This window comes from Gambusia affinis, linkage group LG19 (assembly GCF_019740435.1).
Source record: "Gambusia affinis linkage group LG19, SWU_Gaff_1.0, whole genome shotgun sequence".
Lineage (NCBI taxonomy): Eukaryota > Metazoa > Chordata > Actinopteri > Cyprinodontiformes > Poeciliidae > Gambusia > Gambusia affinis.
The window spans coordinates 19,910,767-19,936,451 of record NC_057886.1 but is presented as its reverse complement, the minus strand read 5'-3'; the positions used below and the strand labels follow the sequence as shown (position 1 = coordinate 19,936,451).

The 25,685-nt window shown below is 38.1% G+C and overlaps 1 protein-coding gene across 6 annotated transcripts; it reads right to left on the bottom strand.

Moving 5' to 3' along the window:
* Positions 1 to 287: 287 nt before the first annotated feature.
* Positions 288 to 25,525, bottom strand: brd4 (bromodomain containing 4). Of its 6 annotated transcripts, XM_044099628.1 has the most exons (20): positions 25,383 to 25,525; positions 24,479 to 24,562; positions 11,334 to 11,715; positions 10,499 to 10,636; positions 10,267 to 10,402; positions 9,836 to 10,176; positions 9,318 to 9,689; positions 9,089 to 9,217; positions 8,719 to 8,949; positions 8,392 to 8,624; positions 7,686 to 8,017; positions 7,512 to 7,607; positions 6,960 to 7,340; positions 5,141 to 5,923; positions 4,940 to 5,046; positions 4,698 to 4,848; positions 4,467 to 4,597; positions 4,172 to 4,374; positions 2,839 to 3,100; positions 288 to 2,746 (listed from the first exon to the last, which is right to left on the bottom strand). In XM_044099628.1, the coding sequence occupies exons 2-20, from the start codon at positions 24,502 to 24,504 to the stop codon at positions 2,678 to 2,680; spliced, it is 4,503 nt and encodes a 1,500-aa protein (XP_043955563.1). In that variant the 5' UTR covers positions 24,505 to 24,562; positions 25,383 to 25,525; the 3' UTR covers positions 288 to 2,677. The 6 variants fall into 6 exon arrangements, with proteins under 6 accessions (XP_043955563.1, XP_043955565.1, XP_043955564.1 ...); XM_044099630.1 differs by lacking the exon at positions 24,479 to 24,562 and having other exon boundaries at positions 10,270 to 10,402; XM_044099629.1 differs by lacking the exon at positions 24,479 to 24,562 and having other exon boundaries at positions 25,383 to 25,523.
* Positions 25,526 to 25,685: the final 160 nt, after the last annotated feature.

Here is a 25,685-nt window from a genome sequence, read left to right as displayed (position 1 = left end):
TCTCAGGCCTTTGCAGAACAACTGCAAAGATAAACTTATTTACAAATACGTACGTTTGAAAAATATTGTATGACTGCACTAGATTTTATCTAGGGTTGTCAAAGTAAAGCAGTCTGGTCACACTTTTCTGAGTTTTATTTGTAAAAGCATTCAAAATTTAAACTTATTTATAGAAAGAGCCACCTTAAAATTGACCAGCTCTACAACTGAGAAGCAACATATTTCTTCACCTCCAAATCAAGAGTGAGTTGCAACATTAAAACAGACACTTTCTCCGTTTTATTTTCTATAAAACAGATGAGTTTATTCAATGATCATTACATACGTATTCAGAGACCTCAAGAGACCACTCACATACCAAACAAAACTGAGGAAAATGTTATAACAACCCCCCAAAACAGAACAAATGCAACACAAAAATAAAATACCTGAATAAAGCAAATTCTGGGCTGAGCTGTATTTCAGCACATTCTCTGTAGAACTCATGGCACATTATGTCCAACAGTTATCGTGGAAAACAAAAGGATAAAATGGAATGAAAGTATTTTTCTTAACACCTTTGAAACAGGTCTAATAATAACATTATATATTCATACATGGTGGGCTTGAAATAAAAAATAAAAAAAGTGAATTAAGCACTAAACCTTTCCAGCTCATCTTTTTAGTCTTCATCAACAGAACGTTTATCTACATATCTGGGAACATGCCTCTTTGCATCACACAGTGGAAAAAGAAACCTCACACATTCACGCAGTCGCTCAAATTTACACAATCAAACTTACGGACCAGACTGAAAACGCTAATGTGGAAACGCCGAAACACATCTAGCTAAAATCTGCAGAGAACAAACTGAGAAAGTAGTTGTCAGATGTTTACACTTAAAGATGCCCAGCTAAAACTAAATTTTAAAACCAGAATATTGACAACGGGTAAAATATAAAATGCTGTCTTTACCTTTTTTTTTTCTCATTTTTTTAAAACACAAACTCTCCAAAAGAATCTCCCTCCCATTTTAAATATCAAACCTCCCACTCCTGATGTGCCACTTTCTAAGTCCCCTCAAAGTGTAATATAAGCCAACAAGAATTGCAATACAATACAGGCACTGGAGAAAAAAACAGCAAAAAAAAAAACAAATAAAAAAAAAAAAAAAAACACTTCAAGAGACAATTAGAGAGGACAACATTTGTTCAGATTTTAGCCCAGCTCCAAAATGTCTCCAGGAACAGAATTAGAACTTACAGCCACTATTATCAAACAAGAACAAAGATAGAAATCCAAACCATTTTCAACTTTTTTTTCTTGTTTTGACGTTTCCGGTTGATCGGTCTATTTTTTTAAACGCTGTCAAGAGTGCCCGTCGTGAATTGGAAGATGACTGAAAGCGGGAGCTTCGTCTGGTCCCATTAACTGGTTTTTACTAACTTGTTTTAACTGTTAGCTACAAAAGATGAAACCGTTTCTCCTTCCTTAATTGTATCTTTCTAATGTCAAGCACTGATTTTAGTCACAACAAAATCCTCAAAGGCAACACAAGAGGCTTATCCAATCCAGTAGTGACTGTTGTGAACAGCTTTACATCAATATCTGATAGTAAAACAAATATAACGACACTTGCAGTGAAACCCAACTAAAGCTCAGAAACAACTGGCTCTTTAACTCTTCTGGTAGCTAGTTTTTGTAGTTTTTAAATGACAAATACAAGATGAAAACTGATCTTTTCTTTGATAAATACTCACTGGAGCTATGATAATGCATATATTCAGTTTTTTGCCCACTATTTACCTACAATGCTTAGAGAAGTTATTTAGCATAAAAGATATTGAATTGTTTGGCATAGGTGGTGGAGTGTGTTGGTGCAAGGAGAACCCAGGTGGAAAAGCAGACAGATCCAAAATAAACAGTTTTCGAAGTATAAGAAAATATTTTTTTACAGTAGATCCTAGATGATGAAAAAAAAAATGTCTGCACGGCTTCTGGTTTTTGTCTGTAAGTGTTATAGGTGTGTCCATGTGTGCAGGCCATACAACATACTTATCTATTTAGGAAAGAGATGTAAGGCAAATTGTACCTTCTCTGCTGAGAAATATACATGATTTACAGTATGGAAGTTGCTCCCACCCCTTCCCCACCAAATATAAAAAAAAAGAAAAGGAAAAAAAAAAAACAGTTCACTAATGACAAAATAAACAACAAAAAAGACACAATTCTTCACGATTTTAGACATCTGGCAGTTTCAAAATACTTCTGCGCAGTCTGTCAGTAATTCAGAGCATTTTCACCATCTCCAGGACTGGGATGTCTTTACTCCTGCAGTATTGTTGTGCCAACACACAGTGAGAGAATCAAGTCTGACAAAGGCAACTGTGCCAAAAAAAAAGGGGGGGGGATCCTTTTTTTCTCCACAACTAGAGATCAGGCAAGCAATGCTGGATTCCAAGAAAATGACATCCAAAACAATAAGAGTCCCCTCCATGTGTTCAGCCAAAGTGAGCCGTAACCACTTGTCCAGCCAGCGTTTGTTTTCAGTCTCAACAGGGCTGGTTGTGTATGCAGTAAGTCTGTGGAGCGGTCTGCGCTGCATTGTTGCCATGATTTTATTCAAAAGGATGCTTGCGGCATTCATTCACTTTTTTTATCTTCTTCTTTTGCAGTTCATTCTGCTGTCCTCTTTTTCTCAAAACAAGTTCTCCTCAAAGATAGCCATTAAGTCACTTTGAAAATTCATATCAATAGTTGCTGCCATCTGTAGAAAGAAAAGAAGAACTCAGCATTTCAAATCAGCATTTTTTTTATTTTTTGCATGAGATGTAGAGGGTAAACCGAGGATTGGCTTACCACCTCCCTCCTCCGCCTCTCCTGTTCCCTTCGGCGTGCTAGTTCCCTCTGTTGATCTAGTGAGTTCTGCGTGGAGGGCTGAGGTGGAGTAGCGGGTTGAGGAGACTGCTGGATGGCAGCCGGCTGGGATTCCTGCTGCACCTGCACCTGCTGCGGTTGTTGTTGAGAAGGGGCTTGGATGTGCTGCGGCTCGAGGCGGCCACGAGACTCCTCATGCACTCTTCTGGGAGGAGGCTCGACGACGTCCTCCTCATCCCGCCCTCTGTAAGGCGTTCAGACAAAGAATTTGCAATCAACAGGTGCATAAAAGATTAATAAATGGTGCCCTTAAACGCACATCTTGTGTGAAGTTTCATGTCTTGTGGGGGAAAAAAAACTGTTCCACATCTTTTAAAAGAAGCTTTTTAAGGCTTTTTAAATAATAATAATAAAAAAAAGATAAACTCAATCTCACCAAAAACAAAACATTGCCTTCACATGAACATTTTTAATACCCTGTCAGTATATATTTTATTGTTTACTGATGAGCAGTATTAAAGTATCATAAATCTCCCCTAAAACATTTTGACAGCAACTTTTGTGTGCAATAACAATCTTGCTGATCGCAAATAAGAAATGTTCAGTTTTAGGGTGTTTGTACACCTGATAGTCCGGTAGTCTCCAGGACCAAAATTGTAACATTTATTACATCTTGAATTGTGTGAAACAAACTAAACCCTTTGAAAAATGTGTTCACCTCCTCGCCAGTGGTGGCGTTGCACCAGGAACCACTGAAGGAAACTACATGAAAACCTCTGACTTCTCATGGCATCACATGAGATGTTAGTGGTTGTAGGATTTCTTTTTTGTTTTTTTGCAGCGCTAGACATGCATGTTTGTTATGGTTCTATTTGCCCAGAATGCCCTGTGCTATAGTCTGCTTCAAGCTTTTGGAACGGTCTCCGGTTCACATAGACAGTTGGTTTTTAGGTGAACCTGAGTTTGCTTTTTTTAGTCTGTTTCAGAGTTTGATTGCACATTCACACTTCCCCAAATGAATCAAACTTTCTAGGCATTAAAAAGAACTTTACAGGGTTGGTGTGAATGCACACTAAAATACTAGATCTGCTGCTGAGAAGAAAATAAAAGTTATGTCACTTCAATATACATAAGGAGGCACTTCTAGCAATATTTCAAAATTGAAGAGTTGGTTTTTCTTTTAGAGTTGCTGGTCTTTGTGGGCTCAATCTGTTTTGCTCTTTCATAAACTTTCTGAGCGTAATTTACAGATTAGTATCCACATCCACCCAGCAGGTGAATGTAGCTATCTGTCTTGTGTGTTTTCTTGTTTTACCGTTGTTTGTCCTGCTCTTTACGCAGCCGGTCTTTCTCCGCCTCTGCCTGGGCCTTCAGGGCCTTCTCCCTCTCCTCTTTCTCCCGGGCCGCACGGCGGAACTGCTCGAAGCTGTCACTCGATGACTTCACAGCAGATTGTGTTGTAGACGTTGACTTTTGTGCCAGGCTTGCCCATGAGCCCATGTTTTTGAATTTCACGTCCTGAGAACGTAAACATGGAGATTTATTAGCAGTGCTACTCAAGGCAAATATTCAGATTTACAACAAGTCCAGAAACCGATCCTCTTACCCACCTGTACCTTTTTGGGAGCTACAGGGGTCTTGGGCTCCTGCTTGAATTTCTCCTTTTCCTGCAGGGTGGGAGGTGGCCCGCTGGGCTCAGAGGAACGGATGACGGGCCGTGAACTATCCACAGATTTTAAATCTGCCCAAAAACATTCATACGAGCTTTGTCAGCATCTCAGGCCGTGCATTATTTCAAGCGTTTTTCATACAGAGTAAAATAAAAAGTGTGGAGTTCTCACTCTGTTGACTCTGGCCGGTCTGACTGGGCTTGATTTCTGGATGTTTGTGATGCTCTGCTCTCATCGCAGAGTTAAACTGCTCTCCTCTCATCACTGGTGACGGAGGAAGTTTTTCCTCTTTAACAGCAGCTTGGCTTCCAGAGGCCCTCTGCTGCATGACGAAAGAATGATTCAAGGTCAGTGCTCCTGGCGTTTGCACCCATCTATAGAAAGACTTTGTCTGGTCTCTGTAAATATCTTACCTTTTTGGGTTGCATGTTGTGAGGTGGGGAGGGGTGAGAGACGGGAGGAAACTGGGGGATTTGTGGGGAATGCATCATGAGAGGAGACGGGTTATCTCTTATGTGGCCTGTCAAGGAAGCAACAAATATGATAATAAAGCAGTTCTGGCATTTAGAAACAGCCAATAGTTGTGTTTTTTGCATCGTTTTCTCAAAACCTACCAGTATTGTATGGGTCAGGTTTGGATGGCCGAGGGGAGGGCTGCTCCTGCTGTTGCTGGATGATCTGCTGTGGTTTGTTGGAGGGCATTGAGATGTTGTGTTGCGACGCCTGGGACTGACCAGCGAGTCCCGGACCCTGCTGGTAGTTCAGTTGATGCTGCTGAGCTTGCTGCTGTTGGTGTTGAGCGTTTTGCAGGTGGCGGGCCTGGTGTAGGGTGATCTGAGGGGGTGGGGCCTGATGTGATGCAGTGGGCTGGGCTTGAGAGGGAACAGAAAGCTGTGGAGGAGGCAGCGAAGTCTGTGCGGAGAGCTGCGACTGTCCCTGCATTGTCGCTGTCTGCAGGAGAGAAGTCTGTCCCAGCTGCTGCAGCTGCTGCTGCGGCTGCTGCTGCTGCCGAACCGGCGCCTGGTGCGACTGCTGCGGCTGACGGGCCGGCTGGAACTGCTGTAGGAATAACTGCACTTGGTTCATAGGTGCAGTAGACCCCGGATCTTCGTCGTCTTCCAACAGCATCTGGGGAGGCTGGGAAGACAGCAAACCTTGAGGGGTGAGGGTGGGGGGTGACATGGGCCTTTGGTGCAGAGGTTGGTGAGTGTGGAGGATCTGAGGGGGGAGCTGATGCTGTGGTGGGGGGGCCGGCTGAAGCTGCGGCTGCTGCTGTAGAGCTGGCTGCTGCTGAGGTGGGGCTGGCTGCTGCTGCTGCTGCTGGGGCGGTTTTGGATGAAGAGGCGCTGCTTTGTGACTCGGCCGCGACGGCTGCTGAGGCATCGAACTGTGTAGAGCTGGGGTTGAACAAAAGATTCATATAGTTAATAAGAAGCAAAAGACTAAATAAAATAGAATCAATTGTTCAAACATCACAGTAAATAAGTTATCTATGAATAATTCACTTTAATGCAATTTTGATTTGAAATTATCCTTATCAAAGTGTTTCTAATGTTCTTGAATTTTCATTTATTTATGTTTGTAAATCATCCTGAAGAATCCAAGTTAGCAAAACATAAGAGTTATTGTACAATAATATATTTTAAAAGCTATTAAAATTATTTTATATATATATATATATATATATATATATATATATATATATATATATATATATATATATATATATATATATATACCCTTACAGATTCCATCTGTTTTTGTTTCTATTGTCATATTTTACAAATCATTAAAACTATTTTCATATCAGTCTAATATATCCCGAGTAAATCATGATTTGAAAAAGTGTTTTCAAATCATGATTTTATTCATCAGGTAAAAATAAAATATCCAAATAAACCTGGTTCTCTGAAAAAGTTATTGCCTCCCTTTTTAAAGTCATAAATTAACTGCAATAAAATTAAATTTTTCAGAAAGAAAAACTCAATTTCACAAGCCAATGATCATCATGGAAAGGTTTGGAAGGTCTGAAAAGGGTTACAAAGCCATTTTGAAAACTTTGGCCATGAAATGAGGCAAAACTGGAGAGAACATGCAGGAGTGGAAGAGACCGATCAATCAAAGTTACTCCAAGAGCAGGTTAAAAAAACATCAACTAGGCACAAGATGGAGTAGAATTACTTCAAAACAAGATTATTAAATAGAAACAATAATGTCTAATGTTTTCTCAAATCTCCGTCTTCCTGCCCTCAATGCTATCATGATATTTAAAACACTGACATACGTATTTATCTGCACTATTTATCCAGACATGCAGGGCACATATATCCTTATGTGAACCTGAGAGATGCTGGAGATGGCACTCTCACACTTGTAATAACAAAAAAAATAAAAATAAAGCATTAAAATCAAAGTACCTACATGCATCCTTACCTGGAGACGGGAGGACTGGATGCTGGTTGAGGAATGGGTGTGTTTCAGGAGACACTGATCCAGCAGAGTGAGCATTTATATGCGGAGGTGGAGGGGAAGAGTTGCCAGTGTGGTGGGTCATATGCATGATCGGCTGGCTGAACGGAGGCAGAGACTCGTAGCTTTCTAGCAAGTGGGACGACTCCAGAGCAGCGACGGGGGGAGGAGGCATAAAGCCTGCAGGAGACGGTTGGTGCTGCTGCTGCTTCATCTGACTGCTGGCCTGAGAGACAACAGCTTGGGACTGAAACCCAGCCTGAGCAGAACCCGTCTGGACATGGGGATGCATCTTCTTCCCCTCTTTCACAGATTGGCTCTTCTTCTTCGGCTGTTTTATCATTCCTGGGGAATAAAAGAAGTTTAATCTCTTTTTCTGTTTGATCTGTTTTAGTGCTGTGCAGGACTTTGGTTAAACACACATTCTTTTAAATGCGCTTTATAGAGAAAACAGGGATTTTCTACAGAAAGGTGTGATATCAAGGGAACTTGAAAATTCAATTGAGCAGAACCCACCTGATGCCTCAGCTTCACTGTCTGAGCTCGAGCCACTGCTTTCAGAAGAAGATATTGTCTTTTTGGAGGAAGCCACTGTCTCCACGGTTTTCTCAGCTACAAAAACAACTTTGTGTTAATTACTTTTGTGGAGGCAATACCAAAATATAAATCTAGTCACACACAGTATCTTACGTGGAACCCGTTTCTTTTTCTTGAGGCAGGATGACACATATCTCTCCAGTTCACGTAGTGTTGAAGGTTTCAGTGTCTCAAAGTCGATCTCAATCTCATCAGGATTGGAGTTTTTGAGTGAGGGTTCCCTCGACTGAATGATATGTACTACACGGCCAAGCTTGTCACCAGGAAGCTTGTTAATGTCCAGGCTTAGCTGCCTCTTCTCTTCGTAAGTCATGGGCTTGCATTTCTCCCCTGGGACCGGTGGTCCAGTTATTCCAAGATCGTCCTCCAGGTTGGGAACATGCTGCAGACTGGATGGATGACTATTTTTCAATACCTCCTTTTTGCTAGAGGGAAAAAAAAAAAAAAAAAAAAAAAAGAGTTCACCAGAGCAGAAATGCACTTTTCACTAACCTAAAAGTGCACATAATTTTTTTTTTGTTAAAAATAGGCAATACTTGCTTACTATGTTGAAAACAGCAGAAAATGCATTTCAGAGACATGTTGTCAGTAGTTCATAGAATAAAAGAACAATGTTCATTTTACTTAAACATATACCTATAAAAAGTAAAATCAGAAAAACTGATCATTTTAAGTGGTCTCAAAGCTGTATATATAAAACAATAATAAAAACATGATGACATTTATGGCAGAAGGCAAGAGAAGAAATAAAAATCAAACTGGACAAAAGAGGTTTTGGTCTTAAAATTGATAAACCTACCTGGGTTTCTTCTTAGTAACCACATCTTTGTTATTGTTTGTGGTCTTAGTTTTCTTGGGCAGCTGTGGAACAGGTGGGGGGTCCTGGATCTCATCTACATGGCTTGGAATGCTGCCTTTCTTCTTATGCTTATCTTTTTTCTTCTCTTTCTTCTCCTTCTCTTTCTCTTTTCTCTTTGGTTTGCTGGGTTGTGGTTGCGACAGGGCAGCCAGCTGCTCGTGGACAGCCTTCAGCTGTTTGTGGAGAAATGGAACCATTTTTAAACAAAGTTTTACAAGAGCTGAGTAACAGCTCTGCCTTCGTCTGGAGTTTCCTTTGATCACTGACCTGCTCCTGGAGCTCTGCTAACCGCTGAGCTCTTTCCTCTTCAGAGTCATCAGTGGAAGACTCAGACTCAGAGGATGAGTCACTGGAGCTGTCTGAAGATGTGTGAACGTGAGCCAAATGGGGTAGGGGCTTCACCGGGGCAGGATGGTGAAGTGTAGGAGTTTGGGCAGAAACCACTGGCTTGCTCTCAGGTTCGTCTGGCATCTTGGCAAAGCGCATCTCAAACACGTCCTATAAAATCAAATGAATCATTTAGGAAATAATCATGTAGCCTGCATACTAAAAAACAACAGAAATGACAAAATTAATCAAGAATGTGTTAAAATTCTATAATTCCTCCACTCAACAAACACTGATAACCTTTATGTACCTGCAGCTTCCGTGCCATGGATACTACTTCGTGGTCTGGTGGGTTATATTTGTAGCAGTTGGAAAACATTAACCTTACATCAGCAGCAAACTCCTGGGGATCTCGGTATTGCTTTGTTTCCAATTTGGCCTAGCAAATGTAAAATGAAGGATTTTACTTGGCATGTCACAAAATGCACTCATCATGTTTTGGAGATTTTTTTTTTTTTATAATCATGCATTTAACAAACCTTGATGGTACTGAGGTCCATTGGATGTTTGATGATGTCGTGATAGTCGTGTAGTCCCAGTGCATCCACGTCAACGGGTTTATAAAACGGCCAGGCATAAGCAGCGTGTTTCTTGGATAGCATATCCCTAACTAGACCAGCGCAGTAACCTAGCTGATCTTGTGGTTTGGGGCTAAGACCTCCACTTGGTCCACTCATGCCTATGTGATGCTGAGAGTCCGGAGCCTCCTTCTTTAACAGTTTTGGTGGTCGGTTACTCTCTCTTCTGGGTAATGTCTTCCCAGATTTAGATTCTGCAGGTGAAGACTCACTCAGCTGGTCATTTGCTGTTGGTGTTGTAGTGTCCGCTTTCCTTTTTTGGCTCTTTTTTTGCTGATGTGAAAAAAAAAAGAAAAAAAAGAGAAGAAAATCAGATTCTCAGACTTCAAAACCAAATATTTATGGCACTCTCTAAACAAACATTTGTAACAAATGTGCTAAGCAAAGTAAATGTATTTCTCTTCATTCATCAAACTTACTTTGGTCATAGTTATAGGGCTCTGCAGCATAGGGGCAGTGTTCTGAATCGGTACTGGAGGAAGAGAGGTCTGAGTGGGGAGAGGCACAGAAGTCATGATAGGAATTTGAGGAACACAGTCTGGCTGAACCATGGTGTATGGCGCTCCGAGCTGTGGTGCAAGGCTGGGTAACGACTGGGGCACAAGGGAGGGCAGAGCCTGGATTGAAGGATGTGGAGGTAGCACAGATGGGGCCTGCATTGGTCCTAGAGACTGCGGAGCTGCTGGAAGGTTTGACAGGCCACGCGTTTGTGGAGTCGTGGATGACGAATCGATGATGGTGCCTGGTTTCAAGTTTAAACCTTGGTGACAAAACAAGGCGCTTGAATTGTTAATCTGTTTCTTAGAAGATTACTCATTAGGAGCAAGGTATAAGCAAGCAAATCACATACCACCTTCTCTCCGGCCTCGGCCACGTCCCTTTCCTGTCATGACCGGGATCTCTATTTCTTCTTGAGGCATCTCTGCAACCTTTTGAAGGAAAGCCTTCTCTAGAGCTTCAGCCATTAAAACTATGTCATCGCCAGGCTGTTGAACAGGAAAAACATCCTCAGCAAAAGTGGAAAGACATCAGAAACATTTGTATTTCATAGCAACCATGGCTCTTGTGTGCAACTATGTTACCTTGTTGTATATATAGCAGTTGGTAAACATCGTGTTGAAGTCCTGAATACATTCTTGGGCATTCCAGTAGTAGCTATTCTCAAGTCTTTTTTTGATTGTTCCCATGTCCATAGGTGTTTTAATTATAGAGTAGTAATCCTAGAAAAAAAAAATTTTAAATGTGAGAATAACAATTTCTTAAATTGCAACATTATGTAATTTATATATATATATATATATATATATATATATATATATATATATATATATATATATATATATATATATATATATATATATATATGTATGTTATTTCAACATAAATTTCCCAAACAGAGTGCTGATCAAAACCAGTCCTTGAATTACTGAACTCTGTGCCACTAAGCAGCATTAGAACTTTCTATATTCATGAGTGAACATGATTAGCTCATGACCAGATTCTCACACTTCCTGAAAAGTGATGGCAATCTCTGAAATAAGCAAATGACACATTACATAGTCAACAAACGTGGTTTGAATTGGATATGAACCTAACCCGCTTGTCTTTTTAAATGCCTTGAGATTACTTGTGAATTGGGATTGTATTCCTTGAAAGTCTTAAGGAAGATTAATATTTCAAATAATACTATTTTATAGTAGCAATTAAATAATTTTACTTACAGAAACAGTGCACATATGTTCTTAAATGGGACAAGCTAATTCCCTTAAGTTACATGAATAAAATGCATTTTGTCTGACAAAAATCTTGCTAATAATAAAAATTTTAAGCAACCTAATGATGAAAATATAAGGGACTTAAAAATGTGCTTTAACGGTTGTTTCTTTACTTGGAACAAAAAGAGCAGGTTGTACTCACAGGCAGGTTAAGTTTAATGGCATCCACTGGTGAATGAAAAGGCCAGGCATACTGGTGCTTCCATAGGGATTTTACCACAACTTTTAGTAGGTACTGCAGCTGGTTGGTCTGGCGCTTCGGCCTGTTAAGACTGAAGAACTCTGGGGGTGGGGGATTGCCCGTTTGCTGAGCCTGCCCCTGGCTGCTGCCTGACATCTGCGCAGTATCCAGGCCGTCTCCCATTCTGACAGGGTTAGGCGTGGGCTCAGGTCCCGGAACGGGAGCTGGAGCGAGAGTAGGGGCAGGGGTAGTGGTGCTGGCAGAACACCAGTTCAGTCTTGGCCCCGGCACAGACTCCACTGACAGAGTACCACTGATCCCATTGCACTCCTCACTGGAATCTCTGGGGGAAAAAAAGAAAAAAAAAAGCATTGGACTGTTATTAATATGTTACAGCCATCAAAATAGTTAAAGATATAGCACAGACTTCAATAAATATTTTTTTCCTAAAGTAAACAAAGGACAACCGATACAACTGAAACAAAGAGGTTTTACACTGCCAGCAACAGTTATAAGAGACAGTAAATAACAGATATGTACCTAAAGGTGTATCAAATATAAAGGCCACAACTCTTGCCTAAAACTTTGATTAATTCAGTAAAGCAAGTAAAGCCAATTTATTTATTTTTTGCTATTTTATCCATGTGAAGGATAAAATAACAAACAAGTTAACTTTTCACTGAGAAGCAAACTGATAAAAACAAGAACAGATACATTCCTGTTCACCAAAACTCTTTAGCACAAGTTGATGAAATTATAGATACGATCAGGAAATGTGGGTCAAAACAAACACTGGCTAACATCTTTAAGAAACTGTCTTTGTTCCTGTTATCTTGGAAAGGACTGATGAGCTGCTTTACTTCTTATTGCTTTTTTCTTTTCCCCTCCAACTGAACCAGCCCATAACCTGCATTGTGTGAATTATAAAATTGAATAAATATATTCACAAATGAATGGTTAAATAATAAAAACCAGAAAATCTCTACTGGTAATTTTTCTTGATCTTCAAGCCAGGATGAAGATCTGCTGATATCCACACTTTTTGTCAGTTAACGAGCTATTGATTTTACTGAGGCTTTCATTCCTTGCTTTATTTGCACTGGAATATAAATATATATATAAAATGTGCTTTAACAGTTGTTTCTTTATATATATGTATGTTAATATGTGTTTGAATGGGATAACAAAAAATAAAAAAATAAAAATACAAAGACACATGACTATAGTAATAAACTCTATTTAGAAGAAGTTATATGAAGATATATAAAGAATGTGTTAATATATTTTGTTAAACCTTGGCAGCAGTATTTTTGTTGTAACAGCTAAATGTAAATAAATTATGTGGGTCTTCACCTAGCCTTACTAAAGATAGCGATATCCCAGACCAAACAGAAATGTAAGAATATATTATTGTTAAAAAATGACCCATTGTACACCTAACACAAATTAAATGGCAACTTTGAAAGTGGCCTGATGCATAATGAAAATCCAATAAATTAAAGGTCCTTTAAGATCATCCTTTCAATTCATGATTTGCATTTGTTCTTTACATGTTTCAATCAGCTGCAACATCCCAACCTGATATTGGGGAATGCATATGTGTGTGCGTGTGTTGAAATCACAGAGCACATGAGACGTAATGGTAAGATGGGATTACAGAACGAATGTGGCTTAAACATATGACACAAAGTACAGAAAGCCGCATCAGCAAGCAACTGCAAACAAATCAATGCAAGCAAATGTAATTAAAATCTCAAATTTTAATTCTAGTTGTCAAAAGATTCCCCTCACTTGACCAATTAATAAGATAAATTAAATATGTTCATTTACATATGCAAAGTGTAACAACACAACTAAAATTGATCAGTCAAAAGGTTCACTTCCTCATGCTTCTGGTCTGTTGTTTTTCTCAAACCTAAAAAAAGCTGTTGACCTTTGACAGGGGCATAGATCACTGTTGGCTACTGTGGAATGTTTTCTGAGGAGACAGGAAGGTGGCTTGGTTATTAGGGTGGGGGTGAAGACCTCACACCAGGAAATCTGGTTTTACATGTGTCTTCAGAATACATGCCTAACTTGAAAGGAGGCAACAACTGTTGTCTGTCAAAACAAACCATTAATCGTCCATGTGAAGATACAAGGTTTAAATTCAGGCAAAACTATAGATCTGCAGATTTCACTGGAAGCTGCACTAAGAATCACAATGATGGCCTGTGTTTTATCTAAAAGCAGACATATGAATAATTAATTGGGCAATGGTAACAATACACCACTCTGCTTATTCTCGCTGATATCCACACTTTCTGTCAGTTAACGAGCTATTGATTTTACTGAGGCTTTAATTCCTTGCTTTATTTGCACTGGAATATATATTTTAGTCTATAGAATTGGTCTATTGAATAGAGACCAAAAGTGAAATGCAAAATTTGTAAATTTTTTCTAATAAAAAACAGCAGAAATGCACAATATATCTGCATCAACATTAGTGTTGGCTAATATTGATCATTTTGTCACATATTGATATTGGTCCAATAACTAAAACTGGGCTAATGTTTTAGTTTCTTCCTGCTGCCAGAAGAAATTAGTGATATAGTGCAGGATTGCAAGGAATTAAACTAAGGCAGAGAAACGTCGTCAACAGTGTGGATGTTTCTTTCACTGTGTCTAAAGGGTAGAAAAATATATACAACATCAGTAAATATTATCAGCCAAAACAGCTAAAATATTGGATATTGATAACAAACTAAATTTTAATATTGGTGCAGCCCTAAAAAGATATAATTTGGAAGAACAATGGCTGAAAGTTCAAAATACACCATAAGATGTAGAGGTAAAAATCCTAAGTCATTTCAAGTCAGAAAGCTAATGTGGTCATAAATTGATTATTGATTTAGCATATTGGTACCTAAGACACACATTTAAGGCTTCTTCACGCTCAAACAATCTCTGAACTTCCAAAAAGGGTAAGATTCTTACTTTAACAAATAACAGGGAAATAAATGTTGCAAAAACATAAGATAACAGAATACATAAAAAAAAATCTTAAACAAAAACAAAAATGCTTATGAACTCACAACAATCTGAAGTAATGAACAATCAACTTTATTTACTAGTAAACATTGAACTCGAGATCTTTTCTTTAATCTTAAACTAACAGAAAAACTAATAAAAATCACAAAAGTCATTTTTGGAGGTGTGTCTTTCATTGCTAAATACATTAATAATTGATTATATTGATTGATAAAAGTAATAAAACTAATTGATATATCCTTCCTCTTTGTTGGATTATTTGTTGGTTTATTTTAACCAGATCTGTGCTAAAAATTTGAACCACCACAAAACAGAAATGCAAAACATACACTTTTCATTAAAGTGCACCTTTAAGGTTCTTTAAATGGCAAAAAACATAATCTGAGGTCAAACTGTAGTTGTTTAGTGTTTTGGCTCTACATAGTGACTGTTTTAAAGTGCTAAATTTATGAAAAATCTCTGGTTTTGTTCTCTGACACCTGACATTTTTCCTAGAAGCAAACAGCTACTGTCTGTTTGCTGAACTCAAAAGGGTTCAATGACTTTTGATATCTTTGAGCTTCTGCTTCTTAACCAAGATTATTTTTGTGTCTCTAAAATCACATCAGATATCTGCAGGTTACTGCTGGGTATACAGGAGCACTTGGTTTGGACAGACTTTAGGAACTACTCAGGAATTAGTTTTTATTCAAAATAAACCATGACTCATGTTTTCTCTATGATCATTTCAAGGAATTTGTGGGCACATGATGTTCTAAAACAGTTGGAAATAGTATAATAAATAATACTGAGACATTGCCATTAATGAGTCTATTTTATGTTTTAAAGCAATGATATATAAATCACAGTTTCTCAAAATATGAGCTTAGAGATGAAGCGCAAATCTATGAATCTCTCCCAACTTTTTCCAAATAAGGTACAACCTGTAAAATGCTTGAAACACTCAGGCTTTCAAACACTAAAACAAAGGAAGACAGAACCTGATGTTAGTTAAATCTTCGTTTAAGACTGAACAAAAACAGGCAAATGGACAGAACAGTCAACTTTATTGTTACGTTATTCTCCACAGATTCATAATACAAATGCCAAAACTAGCAAAACACCTGTTATTTCAACACATTATTAAGATTTGTTTAATAATTATGTATAATTTTAACTGATTCTTATTTTTCATTTAGCCCTCTTAGGCAAGATATTGCCAAAGAGGCACTTTTATTTTTGGACGCAATGCCACTTTGGTGTAGTTAAAAAATTCATAGCTGCATTACAAGGAAGAAAGGAGCACAAGATGTTTATTAGGCGACATAATTGCCAAATATTATTTTCACAAGTCAAGGACACCTAATTTTTTGTTCTTTACAATAATTTTCAAGAGGGCCTGAAGGAAATTAAATGTTGCTCATGATTTGCCTAATACTCCAAAAAACTTGGTGGATTGTTACTTAATAGGAATGATATATCATCAAATCAGAGCTGCACAATGGCACAGTTGGTAGCACTGTTGACTTGCAAGAAGGTCCTGGGTCCAAGTCCCAGCCTGGGGTCTTTTTGAATGGAGTTTCCATGTCCAGCCTGTGCATGCGTAGGCTGGACATGAAAAACACTCAAGACTTTTGCACGGTTGAGTCAGAGATTGGGCATTCTGGCTTTCTCCCACAGTCCAGAAACATGACTATTAGATTAAGTTGTCTCTCTAAATTCTCTTTAGGTGTAAATGTGTGTGTGAATGGTTGCTTGTCCTGTTTGTCTCTGTGTTGCCTTACGATGAACTGGTGACCTGTCCAGGCTGTACCCCTCCTCTCACTCATTGACTGCTGGAAATAGGCACCAGCCCCCCTAGATAATGGATGTATGGCATCATTAAATCCACTAGTGATTGACAATGATTGATTTCTTGTGTATCTGATACTGATGGAGGACTGGCTGGTCAAAAACATTTAAAAAATCTAATCCTAATCCAATCAGTGAATGCAGCACACAATGATTGCTGCCAGGTCATACTGACAGTCAGACTCTGCAGCAGAGGTTACTCTGGTGTTCAGGGTGGGGACCTCCCATTAGTATTCCCTTACTAAGCCTATTAATTACCTATTTTAAGTAAATGGCTAAAGAGGTAAATAGACTGAACTTAAATAGTGCTTTTTCCGATCATCTAGACCACTCAAACCGATTTACACAAGAGTCACATTCAACCAACGCACACACATTTAAACACCGATATGCAAATCAGTAGGCAACTTGGGGTTAAGTACCTTGCCTGGGGGCGTATCAACATGTGAGGAGGAAGCTGAAATCAAACCTACAACCTTTCAATCACAAGGTGACTACCTACAGAGCCACATTTGAATCAGGTGTCCTGGAGTAAGGACACATCTAAAGCCCCTTCTCCACAGGTGTGGCTTTAACCAGTTCTGCCCGAGTCCGCCCACGCCCAATTTGTCTCGATTATTAGATCCTCCTCTGTTTATCCCCACTTCAGGGATTTTACAAGACAATTAGATTGAAAACAGGCTGCAAATGTTAATTGGCCCGGCCTTCATTAAATGAACAAAGGCTGGACCTTACAAACTCCAAATAACAGCTCATCCACCACAGTGGACCAGCGGGCCTGGCGTCTGCTGTCGAGTGTGGAGGAATGTAACCATAGGCAGCGCCAGAAACACACAAGTTAACTTTTGAAGCAGAATGACTGTGATTTTGCAACCCCACAAGAAGCACATCTCTTGGAAGAACGGATACAAAATAAAGAAGCGAGAAACAATGCAGGACTGGTCAGTGTTTTGTCAAAGCTATAGTTTTTCACTGGCTGGTGTAAAACACCAGAACCACCTTACATGAGTTTGCCTATGTGCATGTTATTATTTGACTGCGTTTTGCTTTCCAATAAAGTCTGTGTACATATTATTTGCCTGCATAACCTAAGTCCAAAGGTTGCACATGTTGAAAAAATTAAGCACCACAAACTAAATAGATCTGTATGTATAGTAAACTAATCAGTTAATTGTAACCGCTTTCATTAAGTTTCAGTCAGCAAACAATTTCTAGAAGACAAAGTGAAATATTAAGATTTAATTGAGGCAGCCTTGATAACATCCAGATGGAAGATGGAGATGTAATATCATTTTAAGCTTTATTTTAATTAGTTGACACTGTTTGTCTTTAAGACAAAACGGTTTGTTTGAGCCCATCTAAACCACAACCCCATGTTCTCTGTTGCTGAGTGTTGCTGCAAACGGCAATCATCCAATTGGAGCAACAGCCAAAGCTCATGGCCTGGCCATGTTTCCACATTCCTGCCCATATTTACGCCCAAAATATCAGTGAGCAGACTACAGTGAAGATACTCCCAGCTTGGCTAGAACTGATCCAGACATTAAGGACCAGGGTTGAGGACTACTGGTCTAAAATGTATGGAAGTTGTTACTTTGGGAAAAAAACTGAAAGGTATTTACTTCTGGCATCATGGAGGTATTTAAAATTGACAGTGAGCACAGAGGGTGGAAGACCCTGTAAGGAAATAAGCTTAATTTTCTTCAGAGGCATGCTGACTGCTTCTTCAGGTTGAACAACAGGAATTTGAGCCAGGTGCCACAATTATCTACCATCTAGGCTATAATTATTGTAATTGCAAAACTGTAATATGAGATGGAAAAGATAGTTCAAAATATGAACAGTCATTGTGGGTTTAAAAAAAAATAATCATGTTTAACTGCAGAGTTATCTAATACATTCATCTCTGCATCACATACAATTTGAGGCCATCTCTGGTTCTAATATAAAAAATTTATGGTGGATCTCAACGGCTAGGCCGCAAAGGGCTTTTATTACAAAAGAGAAATACTAGTTTTCTTTGTAGTAAAGAGATATGCTGGAACTCAGCTTGATTTTATCTGTATAAATACAGTCTCATAACCTAATTTCACAGTACTTTATGACTGCTAATTGCTCATTTTACCATTAAAATTGAGCTCACTGCTCAATTTTCAAATGGCTTCAAATGGAGCAATTAAGTGCTCCATTTGTCCAGACATAAAAAAGTGTTTTGTTGTTACTCAGTTTTAATAAGTACATAAGAATAACCTAATGTATGTCTTGCCATTTAGGAGCTTTAATAAATTAGTGACTGGAGAGTCGCAAAATATTTTATATGTGCGTTTACTTGTATGATTCCACTTAACAGTTTTGGTTGCAAATTGATACCTTTTTCTGTTACTTTAGGTCATGATCAGACTGCATGTGAATGCAATTACTTTCCTCTGTGCCATGTTTCACACAAATAAGTTCCAAACTTAAAAGAAGCTCCCCTTGTGTTGGCTACAAACGTTTACTGAATGCGTCAATCCATGAGGTCACACACCAACTCAAATAACCAAACCATGAGTCATGAAACTAACAGGAAGAAACAAGAATCAAGCTCCCTCTTTATAGTTAAACTTTCAGCTGTTTAGGATAAGCAAGTCGAACTGTTTCAGGAAGCAGGCGATATTTCTAATCCTAATATCCACAAGGCCATGCACCTACACACCACCACTCAGGTTTTTAGCTTTTGGCTTAAAGTTTTGACGATGCTGTTCTCAACACAACACTGAAGATCTACTTCAAATTGGACCAGTTTCCCCCCCCCCCCCCCCAAGTACTTTAAAACAAAACAAAAAAAACACCCTGTACTAACTCTATATTTTATCTTTTCTTGTTATTCAATTGTTCCATTATGACGACTATTACATGTCTTAAAGGTTTGTTGGCAAGTGTCACCACAAAACATTACCTTTTCACAGAGACTGAATGTGCAATTTTTTCCAGAAGGGCATCCAATTGTTGAAAATCCAGCAAATCATTTGACTTGGAGTGCATCTTGTAATCCATTTATCAATCAACCAAACAGAAACAGAAACCAAAGAGGCCGCAGATGAATTGGAAAGAAGTTATTTTTTCCTTTTGGTTATTCCAAAACCATTCATTCCTCTGGCTCAGTTATGTGTCTTAAAATCCCACAAGACATGGTGAGTAATCCTGAATGTAGACCAGAAAGAGTTTGAGTGGTTGTTCCAGGAAAGAAGCCAGTCTGGAAAGAGTATGTCCAGGCAGGAAGGAGAGGCTGTTGGAAACCTACAGCCAGCAGGCTCTGTTAGCTGTGTGAACCGGTCCTCTCTCTACCCCATCCCCCTCTCAGCAGTACAACAGCCCAGTTGCCACAGGCTCTTCGCTCCATTGTGTGTCCTCTCTGGGGCCTCCCCAAAAAAGTGAAAACAAGCAACAAGCAAGAGGTGTACAAAGACGATAGGACCAGAAAGAGAGTTCTAATAAGATCCTGGGTTCGCACTTTATTCCTTTACCTCTCGTTCACCCTCTCTCTCACACTGCTAGACCAGCATGCAGTTACTCAACAGTAAAAATGGCTCTACCGCTTCCTCATTCAGCAAGCCTCTGCCCACACAGCCCTCCCTCTCTCCTACGCTCTTGCTCATTCCACCCCTCCTCTCTGTCCCCATCAATAGCTTGAGTTTCTTCCTCTCTCTCATTCTGAGTTACACCTTCAACACCCCACCCCCTTCTTGTTTTTTTCTCTGTCCATTTCATTTGGCCCCACCCCCAGACACACTTCGCTTTAAATTATATTGTTTATAACTTCCACTTCCAAATTAAGGAAGTCCTTTTCTGTACTCCAACCTTTCGATATTATTATGTATATTCATATTATGTCTGAGTTATTCCAATGCAAAATATCCATTTCTAATAACTACAGAAAAAAACAAAGTTTGATCTGTAGTAATCATTAGTAATGAGGTATGCTGTAGTTATAGATCTGAATTTCACATCTGCAAAATAATGTGCAACAAAAGTTAATTTTATTTTTTAAACCACTTTGAACCACTGAGAAAAGTAGAAAAGCAAAAAAAAAAAAAAAAAAAAAACACAAATAAGACCTATGCTCTTTTATAGATCTTTTATTTAAGAGAGCAATCAATGTCGGCTCTTACATTATTTTTATATCCATTCTCAGCTCCTATATACAAGTTTTGTAATTTCATTAGTTGTAACATATTCTAGTCTATTACATTATTAATAGCTCCTACTGAAATAAAATATGTACCATACGTTTTTCTTCCAACAATTAATATCATTTCTGGAGCAAATAAAAGGGCATACTATTTATTACACAAATCAACTAGCCAGTGCTTCAAATCAAACAGTATAACTGAGTGGCTTTGACCATTGATTGACATGTAAAAACAATGAAAAAAAAACACATTTTCTTTTCCATTGATCAAAACTAAAAACATTTTTATTAAAGCACAAGGCAAACTGCATGTTCTCAGATACACATTGCTTTGTGTAAAAGCAATGTGGTAAGAACCCCCTTGAAAACGAGATGCTACATCTCAAGGGGTTGTTGTCGAAGTAAATTAATAAAAATAAATAAATAAAATAACAAACAGAGGGGGGAAATTACAGGACTTGTGGAGTTTATTTGAACATACTGTTTTGCATAATTGGAATAACTGTGCATCTTTTCTGTATTTCCTGCAGCACAGCAATTTCTGATTTACTGTGATTTGTCATGTCAATGTGGATCAATGATTCTCTTGTCTGAGCTCAAAAATAAAATAAGAGCACCTGCAATGTAGAATTGGGCAAACTCATAAAAATACTGCTTTCTGAACTCAAGTATATATTCAAGTTTGTGATCAAGGTATTTTTAAATAATCATTACTAAAATCACTTAAAGTACCAGCCTCAAGCTTTCTGAAAGGACCGAGGCAATGAGTGGGCCAAGTCAACCCGCCTCTGTTACTCCTCTTAAGAATCCAAGCCCTGTAGTGACACCTTCCAGTACAATCGACTTATTTAACAATTAGCTTTGTGGCTTGAGCGTTTGATGCTGCAATGAAAAACTGTAATGAGACAGACAAGAGATTAAGGGTGAAAACACACGTACCACTCTTTAATAACTAAAATATCCCAGCTGTACTCTACTTTCTAAATATTTGACTTATGTGCTTAAGCATTATGAGTTTATTAAGGGACAGTAAAAAATCTATTCTCTATAGCATAGTAATTGAATATAGTCTTTTATAAAAATTACAGAAATACTAATCCCTGGACATTTTAACCACTGTAATCACTAAAAACGGACACTTTACATATACTTTGGTAATTACTGGATGTTATTGAGGCCCCAGTACTATCATTTTTAAACTCTAAAATGAAAGTGAACAAATGTATGCAAATAAGCAACACTACCACCCAAACACAGAGAGATCATTGTTTACGTATTACCAGTAGTTTTGTGCATATTTTTAAATTTCCTGTCAACTTTTAGACAAAAAAAAAGAAAGAAAGAAAAAACACAGTGACTGACTGCCCTAGCATCTCTACCACCAGACTTAGCAGGTTTTCTGGGGTAAACCCTGGACTTTATAAAGATGTACTGTAGTACATCTAGTACAGATGTACTAGTGAGAGATGCTGAACTCATTAACTTGTGGACAAGGTCAGCAGTTTGTTTAGTTAAAATGCACAGAACACTAAACCCTCTCTTAGCCCAGAGATTTTGCAAATAATTTTTACTGTATTTTGTTTTTTTATTTTTCTGGAGTATTTAATCAGTTTTTGTCAAACTAACAGGTGGGGATTGATGTTACTTCAGTCATAGCCATCTTCACGGTGATTAAATCAAATACTGAATTAACAAAAAGATGCAAACGTAAGAGCAAAGCTAAAAAAAAAAATAGTGGGGCATCAGTCAGCATCCAATCTATACAACAACTGGAGTAGAGGACGATTCTCTACTAACTGGAGGAATTTTTACAATTATTGAACTTCATGGTATGGTAAGGTATGGTAGATATTTTAAAAGCTTTATATTAAACTCAGCTTTTTTATGTAGTCCCTGAACATTATGCTATTCTGAAAATTCAGTTTTAAACTGATGTAAATTTATCTGGAAAGCAAAAACTTTCCAGATAAATTTATCTATATATGTTAACTATATATATTAATATATAGTTGTTTTTAATAAAATCATATCTTTAAAATGCACTCACAACACTCCATACAACATAAATGCAATCAAATCATTCTAGCAATTCATGCTTGTCTTTTTAGATAAATCAAAGTATTTGGGAACCTGTAGTAATCCATGACTTCCTACATTCACAGAAATAATTTCACATTTTAAACAACGGAATCTGTGACAGCAAAATCTAGACCTAAGCTCACTTGTCCTGACACACAAGTAATGATAATGGAAAAGGAGGTTAAAAAATGTTCAAAGCCAAGAGGTTGAACAAAAGAGAAGAATGCTTACGACAAGACAGGAATCAGAGCAATCAGGATTTAGTGGAGAAAAAAGAAAGAGCATGTTGGAACGCTGTAAAAGATAGTAGAGGCATCTGCTGACAAACAGTGGTTCCACACAGTGTTAACATAAGGGGTGCCAATAATCTTAAGTAAAAAATAAATCTTAATGTGTGATATTTTCCACTCATTGATAAACTGTACTTGAGCAAAAGAATGGCTTTTCCTTAATTTTTTATAGTGAATTTATCATAATGCAATAAAAGATGGCCTTAATGAACCAGTAAGGCTTTTTCACATCTTTGCAATCGGTGAACTTGACAGCAGAAAGTACAGTAAAGATTTCAGAAGATATGGAGAAATCAAAATCTTCAATAAAATATGCAGCTGATTTTGTCACAACTGCTGCAAATCTTTCACACTCCTTTCACTGCTGAGCTAGCTGAACAATATAGCAAAAATGTCATTAAATTAATTTTCTCAGTTTTAGTACAAAGTTGTATGCTCATTTTTTGATTTGCCAATAATAAGGTCAAAAGTCACAAGGGATAGGCACTGAATTTGAATAGTATATAGCCACAGAGATACACAATTACTGCAAGAAAAGTAGTGAACAATGAAACCTTCAGATTTTAAACAAAATCTGAATATACATTAAGAAAAACTGATATTATGTTGAATTCTGTGATGACAATATTTTCATATTTTCGTCACCATTTTCCTTCATCATGTCTTACCATTTCTGATGTACCTTAACATCATGGCAACTAAAAATATACATCGAGTGTGTGCATCGAGTGCATTGACAGTTTCTCTACAGACGAGAAACATTACTGGCAGGAAGAACACTTGAAAATATAACATATTTTCAGCAACCACAATAAAAATAGTCTTTTGCAATTGTGATATTGCAGACATTTATGTTGCTGACAATACAATCTCAAAATTAATTTACATTTAGATTCAAACCTCTGTGATAAACAGGGTCTATTCTATCGACAATAATGGTTAGCATGAGGCTTACAAATACTATCAGCAGCAGAGTTCAAAAGAAAAAATAAAGGGCCAGGGGACTGTATACTGTGTATAAACAATACAGTTCAATAGAGAAGCTAAATAACATTTTATGTAATAAACTAATATCATTCAGTCATTAATTTTGAGGGATAATAAAAAATAACACAGCCAAAGATTATGTCACTGTAACAAATAAATGAAATAAGAGGCTACAAATACAGGGAATGAAAAACACAAAAAAAACAATTGATTAAAAAGCAAAAGCTTCTTGACATTCTACCAACTTGCTTTTTTGTGTAATTGATCACACTTGTGTTTACAGTTCTAAAATGTGAAGGCTTAATTTTACCAAGAAAAATCTAATGCAATTAATGTGACTAACAACCGCATTATTATTCACATTAATAAGGAGACTAGGAAAAGATTCAGTGCAAAACTTGGGTTAGCTGTCTAAAGCACTGATTGCTAAGAAACTGCTCGCTGTCTTAATTCATTACTTTTATTTACACAAGACGAGATGTACAGAGTAATACCTTCCATACCTGATTGATAACGTCTAGACTCAAATATGGCTTTACAACATTCAAATGGCAATACAAGCCTCAGTACCACATAATACAAAAGAGTAAAGTTTACATTAAGCATAATGGTAGAATCTTCAACAACTTCTGTAGCTTGTACCTTCAGGCAAGAAATGAGCTTTGCACTGGCATGTGATTGTAGGTGAGCTACTGACCATTATAAAATCGTATACTTACACTTTTTGGTATATCAATTGTACCATCCATTATCTTTACAAAAACAGAAACACTCGTTTCAGGTTAGAAAATCATGTAGATCTCCTGCGGGAGGAAAACGAAAGCTATAACTGACCACAACAAGACTAGCCTTAAAGCCAATAAGGAAAACCTAATTTCTACTCCTTTGTGTTTGTCTGAGTAATCTTAATAGTATGACCAAAATCACAGGTGTTTGAGATGCTGGAAATCATTAGACTGAGTCAAAGCGATAAATCATAAGATAATAACTGCTACCAAACGACCACCGTCGAAGAGCCAGGTCCCAAATGTTAGGCCATAGGGCATAGACTACTGCTCGGGTTTCGTAATAGACACCAACGCCATCCATAGTAAAACAGAAAAACAACAATAGCATCCGCGTTTAATACCTTGGCGTTCAACATTTCCGACAAATAAAAAGCGTCTTAACTAATTGAACAATTAGATGTGTTCTTAGCCAACGGGTTCGTCTGAGTGTGCGCCACCATCACCGTGACGGCGTCACCGTCTCCCATAACACAAGACAGTCGATGGGAAAACAAGCGTTAGGCTGCTCTAGACAGTACTCGAATATACATTTGTTGGGCGAATTGAAGAGTAATTGTCACTATCCGTGGGTGAAACAGGCAATAGGTGTCAGGCAGATGAACATTTTAGGTGCGGTTATTGTGTCTTTTGACAGACAACTGCAAAACTAGCTTCAGCTAGCAAGCTAGCTACTCAGAACAGGCCGCCGAGCAAGAGAACGGTAGCTGTGGGCGCCGGGCATCTTTACTACCGGCGAGGCATTGACATCACTGTTACCGCATCTCTTGCCCTCTATTTGCTCTAATTCCTGAAGCATAATGACTGCCAAAACAGTGTTGTAAACAACGGCATTTACCTGTGTTTCTCAGGTTGCCAGGGCGCGCGGGATCTTTCTCTCCGAGAATCCTGAACACCTCTCGTTATGGATGACGTCACGCGTAAAAGTCCTTGCTTGAGGACGTAAAGACTGTGCTGCACACTGGAAGTAATCTTTGCTGTTAATGTTTTGTTTTGTTTTTTGTTTGTTTTTTACAAAAAATGGGCATGGGCACCATTTTGGAGATTATCTATACTCTTGAAACATCAGGGTGATTATATTTTTGTTTACTTTCTTCCTGTCTTTACCATGATATTCACTGATGAATATCGGTTGCTAGAT

Excerpts from the sequence above, each read along its gene's own strand:
- brd4 (XM_044099625.1), bottom strand. The coding sequence starts at position 19,268 with ATGGATTACAAGATGCACTCCAAGTCAAATGATTTGCTGGATTTTCAA. Across the intron at positions 9,690-9,835 it reads GCCCTATAACTATGACCAAA|CAAAAAAAGAGCCAAAAAAG; the intron begins GTAAGTTTGATG and ends TTTTCACATCAG. Across the intron at positions 4,849-4,939 it reads ACAACATGCAACCCAAAAAG|CAGAGGGCCTCTGGAAGCCA; the intron begins GTAAGATATTTA and ends TTCGTCATGCAG.